This window comes from Nicotiana tabacum, chromosome 4 (genome assembly GCF_000715075.1).
Source record: "Nicotiana tabacum cultivar K326 chromosome 4, ASM71507v2, whole genome shotgun sequence".
Lineage (NCBI taxonomy): Eukaryota > Viridiplantae > Streptophyta > Magnoliopsida > Solanales > Solanaceae > Nicotiana > Nicotiana tabacum.
Window position 1 is genome coordinate 48,687,615 of NC_134083.1, and position 20,461 is coordinate 48,708,075.

Below are 20,461 nucleotides of genomic sequence, written 5' to 3' on the forward strand. Positions count from 1 at the left end.
TGCTTATCAGCTACTCTAAATCAGCTAAGCCAAACGGGCTCTAAAAATAAAAGCTACTGCTGGTCAAATCACAGTTGAGCTCAAAGGCACTTTAACAGCAACTGCTAAATTCACATTTGCAGCTCAAACTTGATCAGTGATCACATTGTAAAGATAAGGTTAGTGCATTTGATCCTGATTCCTGAGAGATCGTTGCCCATTTGATCCTGATTCCTGAGAGATCGTTGCCAATCTTATTTTACTCATTCCGAGTAAATAAACTAACAAAAGAGAGAAATTCTAGATGTTTTGAGGACAAAAGCAACACAGTGCAGAAGATCAAGCTTAGTTGTGTTCTACTTTGTTTGTTTTTGGTGTAAACAGATTTACACAAAAGATACTGTGTCAATCTTAGATGTTCTAGGGTCTTTGCTAGGATTGCATACCAGTTCTCTTATTTGTACTTACCTGCAAATATGGTTCTCAGTACAACCTATGTATTGATTTTATTAATATATACAAATGTTATCAGTTCAAAAAAAAACTAACAAAAGAAGACTGGAATGAACTTTTCATAAAGCAGCTTCTTTCATTTGTCAACCCTTTTCATAAAAGGTCAGTATTTTGTTCTTTTCCTACTCTTTCATTGTCAATATGTCGTAGCATCATTAATTTCGGACAAGAGTGGGTTACTCTAGTGGTGAGTACCCTCCACTTCCAACCAAGAGGTTATGAGTTCGAGTCACCCCAAGAGCAAGGTGGGGAATTCTTGGAGGGAGGGAGCCGAGGGTCTATCGGAAACAGCCTCTCTACCCCAGGGTAGGGGTAAGGTCTGCGTACACACTACCCTACCCAGACCCCACTAGTGGGATTATACTGGGTTGTTGTTGTAGCATCATTAATTTGGAATAAGGCTGATAACCTTGCTTTTCTCATTCTCATAAATAATCAAATTATAAATTACAGAAAGGAATGAACTTACATATTTCATAATACTAGTCAACCCTTTGCCGTGCCAAGAACAACAATATTTTAAATAATTGATGCATATTTTAAATTGATGCATATTTTAAAGAGCGGGTTCATCAACTCAAACTTGCTAATCACACCGAAAACAAAAACTTATGGATATTATATTAGGATATCATGCTAGATTTTATTCCATATGTATCAGAAGTATATCTCTCTCTAATCTTTGGTCACTATATCCATCTTCAAAACTATTTACATAATAGATTTCAACTTAGAAATTTTATCGTTCCCTCTAATCAGCAATCGTCGTGCAGTAATCCTACTTCACAAGTCACAACCCCTATATAAGAAGCAAACCTAAGGTTGCTGCTCACAAGAGACACTGACATATTTCACATTTTCCTTGATATTATTCTTCCAATGGAACTTCCCACAACGAGTTTTAGCTTTCGCACTTTCTTAGCTATCCATGTTGTCATTCTTGTGTTGCAACTCTCACTTTCCTTTTCGTTACGGTATGCTGCAGCTGCAGCACTTAGTAATGAGACTGATAAGCTTGCCTTAATTGGCTTCAAGTCCCAAATAACTAAAGATCCATCCGGAGCTGTAGCCTCGTGGAATGAATCTGTCGACTTCTGTCAGCGGGCTGGAGTATGTAGCCTTAGACATGAAAGAGTCATCAGTTTGAATCTCAAAGGTCAGAGATTGGCAGGTACAATCTCAGCTCATCTTGGGAACCTTTATTTCCTCAATTCTCTTGACCTTACAGAAAATTCGTTTCACGGTCAAATTCCTCAAGAACTCAGCAGGTTATTTAGGATTCAAAAGTTGAATCTGAGTTTCAAATTACTAGGAGGGGGAATTCCAGTTAATATTTCGCATTGTGTTAACCTCAAGAGCCTTGTCTTAGAACACAACTATCTCGTAAGACAGATTCCTTCTGATGTTGGATCACTCACAAAGCTAGTGCAACTTTATCTCAGAAATAACAATCCAACGGGAACAATTCCCGCTTCTTTTGGAAATCTAAATCTTTACAACAGCTGCACTTAACATATAACAATTTAGTAGGACAAGTACCTGATTCTATTGCTCGATTGACCAGATTAAGAGAGATTAGAGTAGCAGTAAATAGACTATCAGGGGAGTTTCCTGCTTCATTGTATAATTTGTCCTTTCTTGAATTAATATCAATTTCTTACAACAACTTTAGTGGTAACCTCAGATCCGATATAGGCAACTTGTTCCCTAATCTTCAGATACTTCATTTTGCGCAGAATCACTTCACTGGTTCCATTCCATCCTCTTTAGCCAATGCTACAAAACTGCTGCAGCTTGATATTCCTCAAAATAATTTCACTTGAACCGTACCATCAAGTTTTAGTAACCTACGAAATCTGCTGTGGCTCAATGTTTTTGGTAATTCTCTTGGAAATGGTGCACCTGATGACCTCAACTTCATAGATCATCTAACCAATTGCAGCAACCTTCAATTCCTACATATCGGACTAAATCAGTTTGGAGGTATTCTTCCCAACTCCATAGTGAACCTGTCTAGCCATTTGACAAGGCTAATTATAACGGGAAATCAGATCCGAGGAACCATACCTAAAGACATCTCAAACTTGGTGAGCTTGGATTTACTCTACTTGGGTTACAACCGTCTAACAGGCAGCATTCCAGATTCTGTTGGCAACCTACCAAACTTGGGAAATCTCGGGTTTGGATTCAAATTCTTTGACAGGGGTAATTCCTCCTTCTATAAGCAACCTTACAAAACTTTTATATCTTTATTTGCCATTAACAAGCTAGAAGGAACCATACCTCCAACACTAGGAAACTGTAAGCAGTTGCAATATATCCTGCTTTACAAAAACAATCTGAGTGGAGCTATACCCCAGAAACTCGCGACTCTTTCATCTCGCATACTAGTTAACGTGTCTTATAACTCCTTTACTGGTCACCTCCCAACCAATATAGGAAATTGGAGCCGTCTTATTTCTCTTAATCTTTCTCATAATAACTTTTCCGGTATAATTCCACCATCCCTCGGAAACTGCTTGGATTTGCTGGAAATTCAAATGCAGAAAAACTCCCTCCAAGGAACCATTCCTAATTTAGGCGGCTTGAAGAATCTACAGTTGTTAGATCTTTCCTTGAACAACCTATCCGGGTCCATTCCTCATTCCATGAGAACTCTTACTTCCTTAATCTATTTGAACCTGTCATTTAACAATCTAGAGGGTAATGTTCCTGTTACTGGACCATTTTCCAACTTAAGTGCTGTGGTATTAGTCGGGAACCGCAAGCTGTGTGGTGGGATTCAAGAACTGAGTTTACCACCATGTGCTGTTCAAGAACCCCAGAGAACACGAAAGAAGCATGTACTTGCCCTCAAGTTTATTTTGGTCATTGTATTTGTTGCTTCGTTCTCAATCCTGCTGCTGGTTATCGTGTTCCTTTATCAGCGAAGAAGTTCAAAAGATCAAATAGATGATAGATCTACATCTGGAAACTTCACCAAAATTTCTTATCAGCAGCTCCTCAAAGCAACTGGTGGATTTTCTTCTGAAAATTTAATTGGCTCTGGAGGTTTCGGAAGTCGGGACTGTTTACAAGGGAACTCTAGGCCCTAATGGAATGGTTGTTGCTGTCAAGGTACTCAATCTCCAGCAGCAAGGAGCTTCGAAAAGCTTCATAGCAGAATGCCAAGCATTGAGAAACATTAGCCACCGGAACCTTGTCAAGGTCATCACAGCTTGCTCAAGTGCTGATTTCAAAGGAAATGAGTTTAAAGCTTTGGTATATCAGTACATGCCAAATGGGAGCTTGGAGGAGTGGTTACATCCAGAAGTGGAGACACCAAAGGATAGCTTGACCATTCTTCAAAGAATAAATATCGTAACTGACGTGGCTTCTGCCCTTCACTATCTTCATCATCAGTGCCAAACTTCGATAGGTCACTGTGATATAAAGCCATCAAATGTTCTTGATGAAGATCTCACAGCTCATCTTGGCAATTTCGGTTTGGCGAGACTCCTTCCTGGATTTGATACTGAAGCTAATCTTAATCAGTTTAGCTCACTTGGAGTAAAGGGAACCATTGGCTATGCAGCTCCAGGTATATTTATCTAGCTTAAAAAAAACAACTCAAATCTGTAACTGAAGTTAGACATGACATGTGCACTAACATGTTTTTGCCTAACATTAGTGGTTTACTTTATCGATTGCAGAATATGGCACAGGTGGTAAGGTATCCATTTTAGGAGATATTTACAGTTTTGGGATTCTAATATTGGAGATATTCACTGGAAAAAGACCCACAGACACTTTGTTCCACGAAAGCTCTAGTCTCCATCACTTTGTGAAAACAGCGTTACCGGAGAGAGTTAAGGAAATTCTAGACAAAACAGCTCTAAATGGTGACATAAAGGGGAAAATAACCAATGGAGTGAATATTGGGCTAATTTGGAGGTCAGATTGAACACTTGGTCGCTATACTTGAGATTGGAGTTGCATGTTCAGCCGAATCCCCAAGAGATAGATTGACAATGAGACAAGTTTACAGTCAGTTGGCACAGGTCAAAGACAAATTTCTGGTAATGGGAAACAGATGAAGAGGATTGAAGCCTTAGATAACAACTGAAGCTTTCGCTTTACTTTTCAATGCAATGCTTTTCAGTATGTTATGTCAGCAAATGAAAAATTTACCATAATGGAAATTGTAAAGACAACAAGAAATCTGCAACAAAAGTAGAGCACTAGAAACCTACTTGATTCTTCTTTCTTAAGCTAGAGTAGCAAAGTTTAAGAAGTTATGTATGAGATTGAAAAGCTTCAGTTTGTCTTCTTGATAGGATGGATAAATCAAAAATTCTCAATCCATGGTTTGAATTCTATAATAAAGACCCAGAAGCTTTCTTCATTCTTCTTTCTAAGCAAAACTAGGAAAGTTTTAGACGTTTATGCCTTGGCTTTTTACGAAAGCAAGTATATCAATCTCGTCTTCACATCTAACTTTTCAAGTACACCATAACAGCAACTAATTCACGTTTGCAACTTAAACTTGACATTACAGCATAACGGGATTGGAGCATTTGCCCCTATAAAAAAAGAGAGACTAAATCGGGATATTTCGACCCGAGCACCCCCTTTCCACCACACAAGGGATATTCCATCTATACACAATTGCAGTACAACATTAAATATATTTTATCTTGATTGCAGAAACCAAAGTAGAGATAAGTATTTTTATACTAATTATAAAAAAAACAAATTATCCAGTTAATTAAATATACTTATATTCTTAATCTGCATATAATTGTTATGAGCAATGTATATAATTTCGTTTTAATTTATTAATGGGTGAGGCTCATTATGGATCAGCATACTTAATAAATTCGCTGGTGGCAATACTTTATGTGAAATAATAATTTATTGATGGATTTAGAGACTAATGATAACTCTTTATAAAACTAATAAGTTTTCATTATGTATATATCCTACAAGTGGATTTTATATTTGACATATGAGACAAATAACACGTCTCCATATATGCTTATCCTTTGTATCCATCCATTCTACATAGGGGCGGCAATTTGAGCCCAAACCTATTTGACCCACTCATTTGTTGAACACAACCCATCTTGACCCAACTCATTTTAGCCCATCTAAAGTTGGGCTGATTTTTAGCCCTAATTAATCCATAAGTAACTCTGCTAAAATATCTTTAAGTTAATATTTTTCTGTTTGATATGTTATATATGACCATAACAAAAGAAAAAGTCTTATTTAATAATTAAACAATACATAAGAAAATAATACACATTAATTCTTGATAAGAGTTGGCGGGGTTGGACTATGACTCAAATTTTAGCCCAACTTGGCCCAGCCCAAACTACTTTTGGGCGGGTCATAAACCGACTTGACCCAGCCCAAACTACTTTTGGGCGGGTCAATTGACCCGCACATTTATTGACTCGGCCCATTTTGACCCGCCCAAAATCAGCCCAACCCGCCCATTTGGCACCCCCAATTCTACATATGTGCAACCCAATTTAAGTTTTACATACAAGTGGGCAACTTTTACTCTACAACCTTTCCTCAACTACCTTTGACGTTTGTCCGTGAAATTTTTTTAAATTGCAAATAAAATAATTCAAGTTGATTCTTTGATAAATAATTCCTCTTGCACTCACAAAATACTAGCACGTCTTTTTTTCCTTTTTTAATAAAAAAATCCTCTTCACCAAAAAAACAAAATTAACAATCTTTTTCCCAAATATTGTCCAAACATCTTAACCTCATCACTGCTACAGTATGTAAAAGTATAATGGTTCTCCATTTCAGTCGACACTTGGTACCAATGATTTGAGTTTGGTAATTACCAGAGTTTTAAGAATGAACCAACATTAGGTCGTACCCCTGTCGATAGTTCAATAAGTAAGAGTCAATGAGGTGCTGGTTGGAGACCACTCTTATGGCTGCCGCAGCTAAACAAAAATAGATGTTCTGAAGCTAAAACACAGAACCGTTATTTTCAACTAGCACGTGCAGCATCAACATTTTGAAAAAAAAGAACGCTCATGATCTCCTCAATTCCAACTGCCTTTGCATTAGATGCAGATCTCCTCAAAATTGTTTTTTTTTCTTCTCTTAACTGCTTACAGATTGTTTTAATGCATATACTGCTCCCAAGGAAATGCACAAGAGTAAATTGCACATGTATATGCGATTCCATAGGGAAGAAATTCAAACTAAAAAACGTACCTCAATAATGCACAAAAATGACACTAACCTGGAAATTTAACCCATCACCCCATATTTATCCATCTAAAAAGAAAATACGAGAATCGCCAAGATCTGAACCTATGCCGATGACAGACAACAATCACAAGATGGATCTGGTATGAATGTATTATCTTTTCTTTTTCACGCCATTTCTCATCCCAGGACTGAGGCATCGACCTTTGAGTAAATGTCCCCACTCAAAACACAAGTGCAACCTCTTCAAAATCAGCCTTCATGAAGTGCAATCCACCCTAGGTAGCTTGGTAGTCCAGGAACAGCCTCAATTTCTGTGAAAGGAGCTCACGAGTTCCATACAGCGGTTTACTACTGATTATCCAATCCTTCTCGAGCAGCCCTGCCTTGGCACCATGCGACATCTCATCGTAGAAAGCAGAGACAATACAGTAGATGGAAGTCCTCAGGATATCAGCCATCGAATACGCTTTTGCATAAAAAGGGGCTCCTTTTCTTTTTCCTGCAACACCTGCAGCTGAATCTCTCCTTCCTGAGTTTAATGTAGCCCACTTAATACCAGCAGGATCCATTACAGAATTCGATGACGGTAAGTTGGTTTTCTTGCCCATTAGAGTTTCAACAACCAATAAACTGGACAACAAAGTTGAGAGAACAGCAGCATTGCTCCCAGAAAGTTGAGCAACGCCAAACCTATCCTCCTTGTGTGAATGCACAGTCAGTGATGCGACAATTCGAGCACACCATGCTAGTAGCTGCATGCATCAGTAATAACAGACCATTTCAGGATATGTGAAATGACAGTAAAACTGAAGAAATTTAATTCATAAATTATTAACAAACGACCAGAGAGAAAAAAGCAGAACAATATCTAATACTAACATTCATTCATATGGAAATTAGTGATTTACCTGAAAGTCATCAAATGATTCATAAATCTTTGAATCAGCAAGCTGTTCATTTGGCGAACGCAGCTGATGAGACAGTTGCAAGGAGTTATCAACTGGAGAGCTCTCCAAAACTTCACTTATGTTTCTCGTGAACTGTTCAACAGGGGTCAAGCATACAGAAATGACTCTTTTGTATGTCTCACCACTTTCCTCAAAGAAGGCAGCTCGGCGCCAAGGGTCAACATTACTCTCGCATACCATGCAAAGATCAAGGTATGCAAGATACTGCAGAAGAGATTTTGGTGTGCTCTCCTCCAATGCGGCAAGAAGCGGTTCACTTGGATTTGTCTCAGCAGCTGCAGAACCTTTTGGAGGGGCAAAGACAGACCGCTTTGTGTGCAATACCTAAATAGTCAAATCAACATCACTTTTGCTTGTTATGCTATTTTCAAATGCTACTTGAGAAAATAACCAGCTTGAACAAGAGAGAGAGAGAGAGAGAGAGAGAGAGAGAGAGAGAGAGAGAGAGAGAGAGAGAGAGAGAGAGACTGACTTGGTGTAAATGATGAGATAATTCCCAGCAGAGAATCACCACAAAACTTCCGATGTAAAAGATAATCTGCTCAGTAATAAAGTTTCCTACAGAAAGTTGACCCTTAAACTCGTAAGGTAGAAAAACCACAAGGAGAGCTGAAAAGACATAACCAGCAGCTGAAAGCTTTAGAGCTTTTCCAACAGCTAAAGGTAGCCCCATCTTAAAGCTGAAAAAGGGAGGACGCTGTTGACATGGAATTCTTGTTAGTATCTCGGATTATAGAAAAAGATACAACTATTCACCACATCAAACTGCAATTTACATGATGGGACGTGCATATTTAATCAGAGAATCTTGTTCTTGCAGAAAGAGAAAGCAACCAAAGAGAAATCAAATTATTAGAATCATAGCAATGAGAGAAATCACAAATGGAGTTGAAAACTCTCAATTAACTGTTCCAGACCTCCAGTACGCATGGACGATTGGGTGCTTTCATGCAAAATCAGATTTTCATATACAAGGTATTTCCCGTATACATCAATAAAATTACCTTATCAAAAAAATCCTCAACTGGATTCCCCACACTTTCCACATACACACACGCGCTGACGCGCGCACACATACAAAAGAAGTAAGCATCTCCTTGTCAGTAAGAAATGGCATTGTCATACTAGCTTAAGGCCTCAACAAATACTGCTTATGAAACAACATTATTTTTTTACCTATAAAGATTTAAATCAAGTGAAGAAAAAACAATTAAATTACAATGAATACCACAATAATGGAAGTCCTGGCATTAAGTGACAAATAATTTAGTTCCATTCCATCACTTCCGCATGAAACAATAGAAAATAGCTCTCTTTAACTTCTAAACATGAAGCACGAGCAAGGTTTAGAAATAGTGAAAAAGGAAGTGCTTCAAATCATTGATATCTGTCTCGGACTTGTTCTAAAAAGGTCGAGGTATACTATCACCTTAGAGTTATAAGAGTGTGCTTCTCCAGTGGATCATGCGCCTATTCACAGGATGAGTCTATACACGAAGTATGCCATAGCAAAGACCAAAATAATATGCCAATATAAATCATTTGTGATATGAACCATTGTTATTACTTATGCTACCAGAATAATAACTTCCTCAGTCTAGTATAAAGAATAATAAGTATATTCTAATAAAGAGTAAGACACAGTTACATGTAAACATCAGTACATATTCAATCAGGCAAACCCGATAATTTAACATCTATGATTCAGCTCTTCATTTTCAGTTAGCAGCAGAGAGCAATCTGATTTTAGGTTAAAAAGCTAAAACTATGGATATCACTCAGGTAAAAGTCAATTCAACAAAAGCATATCCAATATCACAATTTATTCATGTGCAATCAATATACTAAAACTGAGAGCGACAATTTCTATACCTGGATAATAGGGAACTGTAAAACCCAGCGCTTCTTATACACATAGTGGACGGCGTAGAACATTCCAAGCTGCAAACCCCAAAACCCTAACTTTCCAATAACCAGCCGCCTGGTCTTCACTTGATCGAAAGCACCACAGCTCCAGCACAAACTAATCACAGACAAAGAAGCCGATACGGCAGACACCGCCACGAACAGCACGTAGCTAAGGGAAACCCTGGTGCGGAGCCGGAAATCGGAGGAGAGTAGCGGCTGGGAACTAGAAATGGGAACTAATATCAGCTTAACTGAGCCGAGCAGAAGCTCCAAAGGAGAAGCAGCGCGATGAGGGCGAGGAGAGGAGATGATGAAAAGGGAGGTGGAGAAGATAAGAAGAGAGAAGTGGAAAACTATGAAAGCGAAGAGACTGAGGAATGAGGGTTTGAAAGGGCTTGGAGTGAAGAGAGAAAGGAGTAGGGTTTTGGAGAGGAAGAAGACGGAGGTGGATTGAAGTGCTTGCCATATTAGGAACCCTAGGAACCGGTGTTTGACGATGGTGGCGCCGCCGTCTTTGTCATTGAAGAGTGATCGCTCCACTATCGATAGAGACATTTTTCGCCGTCGGAAAGACGGCGGAGAGGAGTGGGTTTTAGGGGTTTATAGGGGTGGTGGATGGTGGAGCCACTGCCTAGTGTTCAGTGGTGGCGAATGATGGATACTTCTTACAGCACTTAGGCGGGAACTTAAGCGACGCCGTCCTTGTCTAAATTAGTTTTGATTCTTCAGCAATATTTTTCTTTTTTACGAAGAAAAATTCAAGACTTATGGTTTCCTACCTTTGGGTAGTGTTTGTCTGGTAGCGTATAATTTGGTAAATAATGAATTAGCGTACTGAAATCGAAAAATTTAGTATTTGTTATTCGATATTTTGGTATTTAGTATGATATTTGATTTAAATTTTAAAAAATATTGGTATTAGATATGTTATTTTGTATTTTAAAATGAAATACTGATACCGTACCGAAATATATATTATACTACACAATACATATTATTAATTATAACATAAATATAAAAATCTAAAATTTTACTATCTTTTATTCTTTAAGTTTATCAATTAACTCTAAGCAAGTGACAAGACATTTCTAATGATCAAAATTTTTTTTATGTACAGTTTTCTCTCTCTGTGTTGATATTTGCTAGTTTTTTATAAAACTTTTGTCAACAAATATTTTTATTTTTGTACTTTTGACTTTTGAGTGCTTTAATTTAGAATATTACATTCTATAACTCTATGCACTAGTTAGTATTCAAATGGAATAAACCGAAGTTACCAAATCGAATAAATCGAAACCGAAAGGAAAAAAATTTAATTAGGTATAGTATTGATATTGCATTTTAAGAAACCGAATACCGAAAATACCGAACCGAAATGTCTAAATATCGTATTGTCCGTTGACGAACAGCATCTTTGTAGACTGTAGGGGAAAACGATTTTGTATTCTTTATTCTTTTTTCTTTCTTTCGAGTCTTTAGATATGATTGTACGAAAATTATTTTAAATTCTAATGTGTTCATTCTAGAAAACGGTGGAGTTGTTTTCTGGAGAAAAATTTAAATTGACTCTAGTAATCTTCTTTATCCCCCTATTAGTAAATTGATAATTAAAGCGAACGACGAAATTACCAGAATGCACGCATAGTTTTATGCCGATTTTTTATTGCTTTATTTACTAGTAAAAGTTATGTTAGTCATCTTAACCTTATTTTTATCGAAGTTCTTCATATATCGAGGGACCAATTTTTATTTTTTTTTGGCATTAGAACAGCAAAAGATAAATAAAAATTGAAAGGAACACCTAATAACGAGAAAAATTAAGTTATTAGAAAAGAAAACCATCCCTTCACATTCCCTCTCCTAAATCCACTGCCCAGAATCTACCTCCAGTTAAGTGCAATTTCAGCATTATCACCGTCAAACCCCCAATGACTTGTTTTGCATCGTGCTCCCTATGTAATTTATGTAAGACTAATAAGATAGGTCTTTAGAGCCAATTAGAGAGCAATAACACAACAAACATAATGTTCATTGGCCACTATTGCCAACCTTGGATTGCATGACCGTTTAACAAGAACCAGGGCAGAAGAAAAAATCAAAACAATCTACAAGGGAATCCCAGAGTTTTGACGCCTATAACAGGTCACATATGACTTTCACGATAATAATATGTACTGGAAGATGGTCTGCAATTGAGTACGAGGAAACTATCAAAAATCGAGGGAGTTTCGCTTCAACTTGCATCCCAAATGACTTACAAGCAAGAGATAATAAAAAAAAAAACTTCAAGCAAATATGAATAAAAGTGGAGTTTTTAGCCTATTAAAGGCACTACTACAAGAAACAGAATGTGCATAGGCAACCTGTGCCCAACCTTTTTTGCATAACCACTACAAAAAGAACCAAGACCTCCTTAGCTATATTAACATAACAAACAATTTACAGTTTCTAGTAACTTGAACATGGATGCTTACCACAATCTAGTTGTCCCACCCATACCAAAGGGGAAACCTAAAAAGTAACAAATATGACAGTTTGGCTAGGGAGAGCAAATCAAGAAGAATGTACACATGCATTTCTAAAATTTGGTCACTGTACGGAGGTTGTTACGTCAGCCAAGCACATTGTCAACAGGATCTTTGCGCTGCAATGATTTATCAAAAAGACCAGTCACACGAATGTCATAAACAAAATATTTATGATTACAAAGTAAGTATCAATACAGTCTTGTTTCAATAAACACTTGTTCTATATGAAGTAGACAAATCAACTATTCAGGAAGAGTAACAAAACAACTGCCTTATATTACAACCAATGGCAGCTCGGGGAACACTGCTCTTACAAGGTCACCACAGAAAAACCGACTATATTGCAATGAAGAATTTAGACGTCAAAAAAGAATAGAACTGAGAAACCTCTTGTTGTCATAGAACTGAGAAAACCCTAATCATTAGATCATTTGTCTGTCCTCTTCATTTTCATAACGTTTCACAAGGGGCAGAGCTAAAGGAGTTTGACTTGCATATTTCTCCCTCCATCCCATAAAATATGAACTAATTTGACATGTGTGGTAAAGAAAAATATTCATATAACTTACTGTATTGACAGAGAAATGTTTAGCATATTATTTTGAAATGTGAAATTAAGGGGTACGGTTGGTAAGTTATTAGCTGAAGCTAGAAACAGTTTAATACTATTACATTCTATTAGTTTGAATTGTTGGAGCATGAAAGACTTCCCATATAACGAAGAAGCCAGGTTTTTCGAATCTGAAAGGGAGGTAGGTCCATATTGCTGTGATAGAAGAAACATATTGATATTCTAAATATCAAGGTAGTTGGAAGAGTCAGCTTGAAAGAAGATACACATAACACTATTGCTCAAACATAGATAGCAAATAGAATCTGAGTTCTAGAAATTTGTGAAACACTTTAAGGAAAAGTTGCAGATTAATGTTAAAGAAGTTTCGACATATTACACCCTTGAGCAGAGTTGCAGTTTACGGCCTCATATATCTTAACATAGTTTTCAGTATACATGACCAGGGTTCATTCATAGTGTAAGGAGCAGCTGGGCTAGAGGATCTTTTTGGTGATAGTAAAGAGCTTGGGGAATTATCGTGTTGAAGCAAATGACTATATGCTGATGTAGTAGCTTACCTTTCGCTTGCTGATATAAGGCTGTAACTGCACCATACTCTGGGACTGGCTTTCAACCTTAGCAGATTTGTTATTCTCCACCTGAAATTCTTTTCTGGATTCCTTCCTAGTACCTGATTGCCAAACTCTGCCAAAATTGGGGAGCCAATTCACATCGTAATTGTTAGTCACAAGCTCCCCTTTACTCTCCAACTCCATCTCAGCTTTTCTTCTCTCTGCCCAAGCAGCACCAACCCGATTCGGGTTTAATTTCGACTTCTTCTTATTGGGAGGGGGAAGGTCACTCCCTCCAAGATTTGATATAAAATCTAACTGACTTTTCTCAGTCTCATTGAACCATGGGGGAGGTGCTCCAGAATGAACATTGCCAAGGGAATCTTCTTGAAATGTTAAAGATATCTGTGTAATGTTTGGAGGACCTGAAGAAAGAAGATTTCTCATTCTTCAACTATAGAATAGGTGAAGAGACACGAATAACACAGAAAAAGCACCACAATAACCAACCCAGAAACATATTAGACGTCCAACATAATCTCAAGGGTAAGGCAGCTCAGAAACACCACTAAACGTATAATCTCAACTAAAGTGTATGAAATGAAAATTATGCAGAAAGTAGAGAGATCAATACCCAGAGAACTTTTCTTTCCCTTCATCATTCTCCCATCCGGGGTTACCTGACACATCAACCAGAGTGAAATTTACATGATGAGGAAAAACTTCTAAAAAGAAAATTTTTGGACATCCATAGTGGGTAGAACCAGGAAAGAACACTAAGACCAGCAAGAGAGCAGAGACAGAGAAAACAGAAAATACTAGTAGCAAATATTTCTCGTTAAATAGACTTACAGAACCACCATGAAGACATTGGTGAGAAGTTGTTGCGGCACGAAACCTCGAGCAATTTTGGCCATCTGTGCAACAAGAAGTTTACAAGATCACTTACAGTCAGCGAGCAAAACATGAATAGAAACATCACATCACCATATGAAAAGAGAAAACTATGAGGCACTAACTTGTCACGCCATTGGAGGAACAAGCATCTTCACCGAACTTTCCGCCCATGCACGTACCAGGCAAATTAGGGCCATTTGTAACACTACGCATTTCGTTTTCAGATATCTGAAATCTCTCATTCGTATAATTTCGTAAAGGTACAACACTATTTGAAACATCAGCGTTAAGAGCATGAATATTATCTTTGTCAAAACAATTTAGATAGTCAGAGTTCATTTTATTTTGGATATCATTCGAGGGTCCAATTAATGTTGCACGAGATCCTCCATCAAGAGCTCCCTTCTTCAATAGATTGCACTTCTTCTCCCACTGCACATACAAATGCAAAAATGACTTCATGAAGGTTCAAAATGATAGGAAATCAAGCTTCTAAACAAAGTAAAAAGTCTAAGATGATAGACAAATGTGTATATATTCAAGTAGACATGCGAGTACTAAATTCAGCAACTCTGCGAAATCCTAACATTCACTTCTTGCATCTAAATAATCAGAAATCTCATCTAGAAGACGGCATTTCTCAAAAGGAAAATCTATTGTCTATTAATAATGTCAATCACCATAATATAACGAAAAAACACGGGAATCAACCATATCCTAACCTCCGAATCTTGAGGGGGGATATTGTGACAAATAAAACTACAACTGTGCGGAGAAAAGGTTTAACACTGAAGGGAAAAAACCTAGTGCAAGATCAGTAGAAATTCTCATATATCCATTATGCAAGGCATAATAAAACAAAAGAATGTACATTTTTCAGATTAGAAAAGAAATGACTGTGACCTGCTCTAATGAAATTGGTATCTGAAAGAATGACATTTAATTCTCAATAAATTTTATCAGCTCAAATTATATATATTTCTACTAAGAGAAAAAACATTAGCTGACTCCAACTAGCTTCGAATTGAGGTATAGTTGCAAACAGCATATATTTTTGAGATAAGAAGATAAATGTGAAATATATCAATAGTACCTTGGCAAAGTCAGCCTCAGTCATCCTCAAGTTATCAACCTTGTCCATTCCACCACCATATTTCCACAAAAATCCTTTCACTTTCTTCATATGATCCGCACTAGCCAAATGCCTAATTGCATTGTCGCTATATCCAACAACAATAAAATCTAAAAAGGAACATATAACTTAAGTAATTAATAAGGCAGCAGCAAGTAGTCGTTGCGTACCTAGCGAAGAAGCTGTCGAGTTCAAGAATATCACACTCGCAGAAGACACACCAAAGGCGATTGAGCGAGGCATGCTCAGGGCGGAGAGGGATAGGGTTTTTGATGAAGAATCGAATATCGGAAAGCTTCGATTGGAAGCGGGAGAGAGCTGCGGCAAGCGATTTTTTGTGGTTAGGGAGGAAATTATGGCGGCGGCCTTGATTATGATTCAGCTTGCAAACTACGCACAATTCGAACTGTTTATCGTTGCTCATGCTCTTCGTTGCAATGTAATTGAATAGGCAGGCGCCCTGTATAACCTGTTATGAGTTATGACCCAATTCGCCCCCCTCTTCGGTTGCCGATATTTTTTTTTTGGGGGGCCAATTTAGAGTAAAATTTACGTTTCTTTTTTTTATTTTTAAGTGCAACATGGACTAACGAGCAAGGAGGCCGGTGGTTCAATTAATGTCTTGTTTACTCGTAAAACGATATAGTTAAATTTATACGTGATTTTTAGACAAGTTAATTAATTTGATCCTGAAATAATAGAAAAATTAGATAAATATACAATATTTAGCCTTGAGATGGAGACGAAATAGCAGAAATAATAGTTCCGGGAGCAGGGCTTCCGGCCACAACAACAATGAAATCAAAAAGTAATAAGTTAAGATTATATTAAGCTTTGAATAAAGTATAGGGTATGTTTGCCAGAAATTTTGTATCATTTACAATGATATTAGAGCTCACTATTTATAGTCGCACTTAGGGAACAAGGTCTTAAGATCAAGCCCTTCTTTAATGTCAATTATGAGGGTCATTGAAGAATGTGTAACGGCGGACATGAATTCCATATTGTTTGTAATGGGCATTGTACTTAATGATGTAGAATATACCTCATTAAATGCTACCGGGTGGCAGGCATTTACTTCATCTTTATGAGTATCAGTCTCTCTGTTAACATACGAGATAGTTGTCTTCGGTTTCAGCTATCCTCTGTCTCCGGCTCCACGTGTCACTTTCTTATGCGATCATTTAATATAACATATTTTACCCTATACAGATAGTCCCTCTGCTTTCCGGTGGCATAACTTTGTGTCACCGAAAGTTGGTAGAAACATTCTTTTTGGCGGGAAATTTATTGACCCCTCAGAAAAAGTTTCTAATGGTTGATTAGACGCACGTCTCTCCGCATTTAATGCCCCGAACACGCGTCATCCCACGATTCAGCATAACTTTTGTCGACTATCGAGGTAATTATGGCCACGAGTTTAGCCGCCTAAACCTTTACTTATACATATCAACCTCATTCATTCTCACTTCATAATACTTTGAATTTTCTAAGACCTTCTTTTACTCAACTCATACTTCGACTTTAACCTTTCTTTAGCTTCCTTATTTAAGAGAAAATCCATCGCCTTGATAAAAAATGGCCTCTTCTTCAAGAAAACCTAGTTCTTCAAAGAACAAAGGTAAAGCTAATGATGTTTCTACCCCTATGGTGAGTACCATCGTCCCAAAGAACCTCATTAGCACCAAAGACTTCGAAGAGAAGTACCCTTCTGCTCACCCTCGTACGTGGGTTGTTAGCGTATACCCTTCTTCTATCTGTCCTTCTAGTATCCTCGCTGTGAAGGAAGACTGCCATTGTCAAGATTTGGACATCATCGCTCCTGACCTGGCGGAGTGGATAACCTTTCCCCAAGAAAGATTATACATATTTTTACACATATCCATTTACTTTGGGATCGTTTTCTTTGAGCGGAGAACTTGACTCTGTCATTGTGGAGTTCTTCCTCCGCTACCAAGTGTGTTTGGCACAGGTAACCCCTTTCGTGTGGAGGACAATTGCTTGTCTTCGGCACCTGTGCCAGGAGACGGGAGAAGAGTTATCCTTAGCTCGAGTGAAGAACCTCTATTGCCCCCAAAATCTTCCGTAGGGAAATGATTAACTTCAGTAAGCGAGGCCACAATGCACTGCTATCCAGCATGGATGATGATAATGACTGTGGCTGGATAGAACAATTCATTTCAGTCGCCACCAGTGACATCATCCCGGCCTCGACTTCGTCTTTCTCGGGATTATGAACCGCACTCGTAAGTATATCATTTGTTTCTTCTTCTGTTAAAGACCATTCCTCATCATTATTGACTTTTCTTCCTTTAACTCTCTCAGCGACTCGGTGGGTTCCCCTAGGGTTGAGGGCTTGGACCAATAGGTTCAAAAAAATTTGGACGTTACTACGCCTGAAACTCGCACGTGGAAAGAGTTGTACCTGAAATACGGTGGAAGGCCAAAAATCATGGTAAGTTGAACTTATATTGTTTTTACCTTTTCTCATAAAGAAGTTGTTTGATTATTCTCTCCTGTTGAATACAGATCTACCCCAGGGCTCAGTTGTCATCCTCGAGAAGGACATTTTGGCTTATCCTGTTGATGCGGCAAGGCTGCTTGTAACGACCCAACCGATCGTTTTACTTTCTAGAACCTTGTTCCCCTAAATAAGACTCCACATATGTGCTCTTACTGTTTTATGACTTGCGGGGATGGTTAGTTCGGGCTTTGGAAGGGTTCAGGTTGAAATCGGAACACTTGGTTCCTTAGTTTGACTTTAAAAGGCTAAGTTTGACTTTGGTCAACGTTTTGAGTAAACGATCTCGGAGTCGGAATTTGACGGTTCCAATAAGTTCGTATGATGATTTTGGACTTGGGCGTATGTTCGAATCGGGTTTTGGACGAACCGGGAGCGTTTCGACGCTTAATAGTGAAAGTTGAATATTTAAAGGTTTTAAAGTTCTTTAAATTTGGTTTGGAGTAGGTTTTGGTGTTATCAAGGTCTGTTTGAAAATTTGAGCCTGGTAATAGTTCCGTATGATAATTTAAGACTTGCACGTAAAATTTGGTGTCATTCCGAGTAGTTTAAGTATGTTTCGGTGTGCTCGGAGTAAGTTAAAGAATTTGAAGTTCCTAAGTTGATTACATTTGGTTTGAGATGTGATTCTTAGTTTTAGTATTGTTTAAACATTCCGAAGGTTTAATCGAGTTTGTTTTATGATTTCAAACTTGTTGGTACATTCGGATGGGGCCTCGGGAGTCCCCGGATGCCATTCAAACTATGCGCGGATTGAGTTAAGACTTAAAAGGGCTGCTGGTGCACCAGTTCTAATGTGCCCACACCTACGAGATTTGGGCCGCAGGTGCGTGGGTTGGGCCACAGAACCGGCTTTGGAATGTTTTGCCATGGATCGCAGATGCGGTTTTTCGTGCGCACCTGCAAACACGCATGTGCGATAGGGGAGGACGTAGAAGCGGCTCAAGCCGCAGGAGCGACATGCTCGCTGCAGATGCAAAAATCCCATCCGTATAAGCAGACCTCGATGGGCTTGAGGAACTCTGCAGAAGCGGACCTAGCACCGTAGGTGCGGTACCGCAAATGCGGTAGAGGCACCGCAGGTGCGAAAAACGCTGAAGGCAGAACTTCATTTAAGTCGGGGTTGAGCATTTGGGGTTCATTTATTGCACTTCTTGGGGCGATTTTGGAGCTGGTTAGAGAGGGATTTTCACTAGTTATTTGAGGTAAGAAATTTCTATCTAATTGGAGTTAAATACAGAGTTTATAGATACATTTTAACATGTAAATTAGTGAAAATTGTGGGTTTAGAAGAAGAACCTATGTTTTGATAAAAATAGAATTTAACCACGAAATTTGTTATGGATTTGGGTATAAATCATATATTTGAGTTCGTAAGGTTATGGGTAACGATTTTCTTCAAAAATTTCCGGAATCCGGGACCGTGGGTACGTGGTTAAATTTTAAGAATCTTTCAATTTGGGTTGGGTAATTATTTAAATCGTTAAGTCATGAAGTTTGGAACATATATTGATTTATTTATACAATATTTAACTAGTTTCGGATTCCTCGTCACCGAGTGGAGACTTGAGAGCGAATTTAAGACCAGAAAGCGAGCTTTGAGACGAGGTAAGTCTTTTGCCTAACCTTGTAAGAGGGACCTCTTCCCCTTAGGTGTATCTTTGTTACGAATTATATGTGTTGGGAGCTACGTACGCACTAGGTGACGAGTGTCCGTGCGTAGCTATATTCTATGTGATGTGCGGGTAGTCTTGGGCTTACATCATGCCTTTATTTGCACTGTTATGTTGATTACGCACATTAACCGCTTTGAAATGAGCTGAGATTTAAGGATTTAAATATTTAAAGTCTCTAGTGTGGATTTCTTGTGTTTGGAAGGAATTGAAGGATTTTTATAAGAACTCTGATAATTTTATGTTCACTCGCGTCACAAGTATTTCCGCGAGCGAGGTAAACTTTTCTCTACTCTTATGGGAGCGGGTCATTTGCATCGACATATTAATATATGCATCTATGGTTCATGTCGTTCGACCCTCGGCAGTGCACATTATATTTCTGGATCGGGTCGTACAACCTCGGCATAAATTGTGCGTGATAATACTCGGAGCCTAACTTTTACTTTATATTTATCTATGGCTTGAGCGGTTACTATTATTTAAAGGACATGAATTGATTCGAAATTATTGTTAGTGAAGGAAATTGTTATTCACCGCTTGTTACTGTGTGGTATTAATTGCTTACATAATCTATGCGTATTTATGATTTCCGCATTTTATTTATAGCCCATAGTAAGAGTCGATGTCGACCCCTCGGTGTTACTTCTTCAAAGTTAGACTTGATACTTACTGGGTACATGTTGTTTATGTACTCACGCTACACTTCTGCACTAACTGTGCAGGATCTGAGGCAGGTGCATCTGGTGGACATACCGGCGCACACCCATGTTACCCGGAGACCTAGTGGTGAGCTGCATCCTGAGTCGTTCTGCAGCACCTAAAGCATTTCTTTTGTACTTATTTTCTATCTATGTTATTTCAGACAGTAGTTAGAGTTTTGTATATTCTACTAGTGCTCATATACTTGTGACACCAAATCTTGGCACACACTCTAGTAGACCTTACGGTTTTGGGGTATTTATATATTTATACTTGCATTCAATTATTTT

General features: G+C 38.2%; 2 protein-coding genes and 1 pseudogene across 2 annotated transcripts; 1 reads left to right on the forward strand and 2 right to left on the reverse strand.

Moving 5' to 3' along the window:
• The first annotated feature begins 999 nt into the window (after nucleotides 1–999).
• On the forward strand, nucleotides 1,000–4,924 carry LOC107830615 (putative receptor-like protein kinase At3g47110; annotated as a pseudogene).
• A 1,616-nt stretch (nucleotides 4,925–6,540) lies between these two features.
• On the reverse strand, nucleotides 6,541–10,326 carry LOC107830617 (uncharacterized). Its single transcript, XM_016658240.2, has 4 exons — nucleotides 9,558–10,326; nucleotides 8,158–8,382; nucleotides 7,626–8,009; nucleotides 6,541–7,469 (listed from the first exon to the last, which is right to left on the reverse strand). The coding sequence occupies exons 1-4, from the start codon at nucleotides 10,146–10,148 to the stop codon at nucleotides 6,993–6,995; spliced, it is 1,677 nt and encodes a 558-aa protein (XP_016513726.1). The 5' UTR covers nucleotides 10,149–10,326; the 3' UTR covers nucleotides 6,541–6,992.
• Nucleotides 10,327–11,864: 1,538 nt separating this feature from the next.
• Nucleotides 11,865–15,805, reverse strand: LOC107830616 (TITAN-like protein). Its single transcript, XM_016658239.2, has 7 exons — nucleotides 15,446–15,805; nucleotides 15,237–15,363; nucleotides 14,266–14,575; nucleotides 14,099–14,163; nucleotides 13,881–13,926; nucleotides 13,253–13,671; nucleotides 11,865–12,237 (listed from the first exon to the last, which is right to left on the reverse strand). Exons 1-7 carry the CDS (start codon nucleotides 15,697–15,699, stop codon nucleotides 12,205–12,207), a joined length of 1,254 nt encoding a protein of 417 aa, XP_016513725.1. The 5' UTR covers nucleotides 15,700–15,805; the 3' UTR covers nucleotides 11,865–12,204.
• Between the last annotated feature and the right edge of the window lie 4,656 nt (nucleotides 15,806–20,461).

What these genes read in the sequence shown, in the direction of transcription:
- LOC107830616 (XM_016658239.2), bottom strand. Translation starts at nt 15,699, where the DNA reads ATGAGCAACGATAAACAGTTCGAATTGTGCGTAGTTTGCAAGCTGAAT. An exon ending in AATGTCTTCATGGTGGTTCT is followed by an intron (nt 13,927 to 14,098) that starts GTAAGTCTATTT and finishes TTGATGTGTCAG; the next exon opens with GTAACCCCGGATGGGAGAAT. An exon ending in GGGAAAGAAAAGTTCTCTGG is followed by an intron (nt 13,672 to 13,880) that starts GTATTGATCTCT and finishes TTCTTTCTTCAG; the next exon opens with GTCCTCCAAACATTACACAG.
- LOC107830617 (XM_016658240.2), bottom strand. Translation starts at nt 10,148, where the DNA reads ATGTCTCTATCGATAGTGGAGCGATCACTCTTCAATGACAAAGACGGC. An exon ending in TATCTCATCATTTACACCAA is followed by an intron (nt 8,010 to 8,157) that starts GTCAGTCTCTCT and finishes TTGACTATTTAG; the next exon opens with GTATTGCACACAAAGCGGTC. An exon ending in AATCATTTGATGACTTTCAG is followed by an intron (nt 7,470 to 7,625) that starts GTAAATCACTAA and finishes TGATGCATGCAG; the next exon opens with CTACTAGCATGGTGTGCTCG.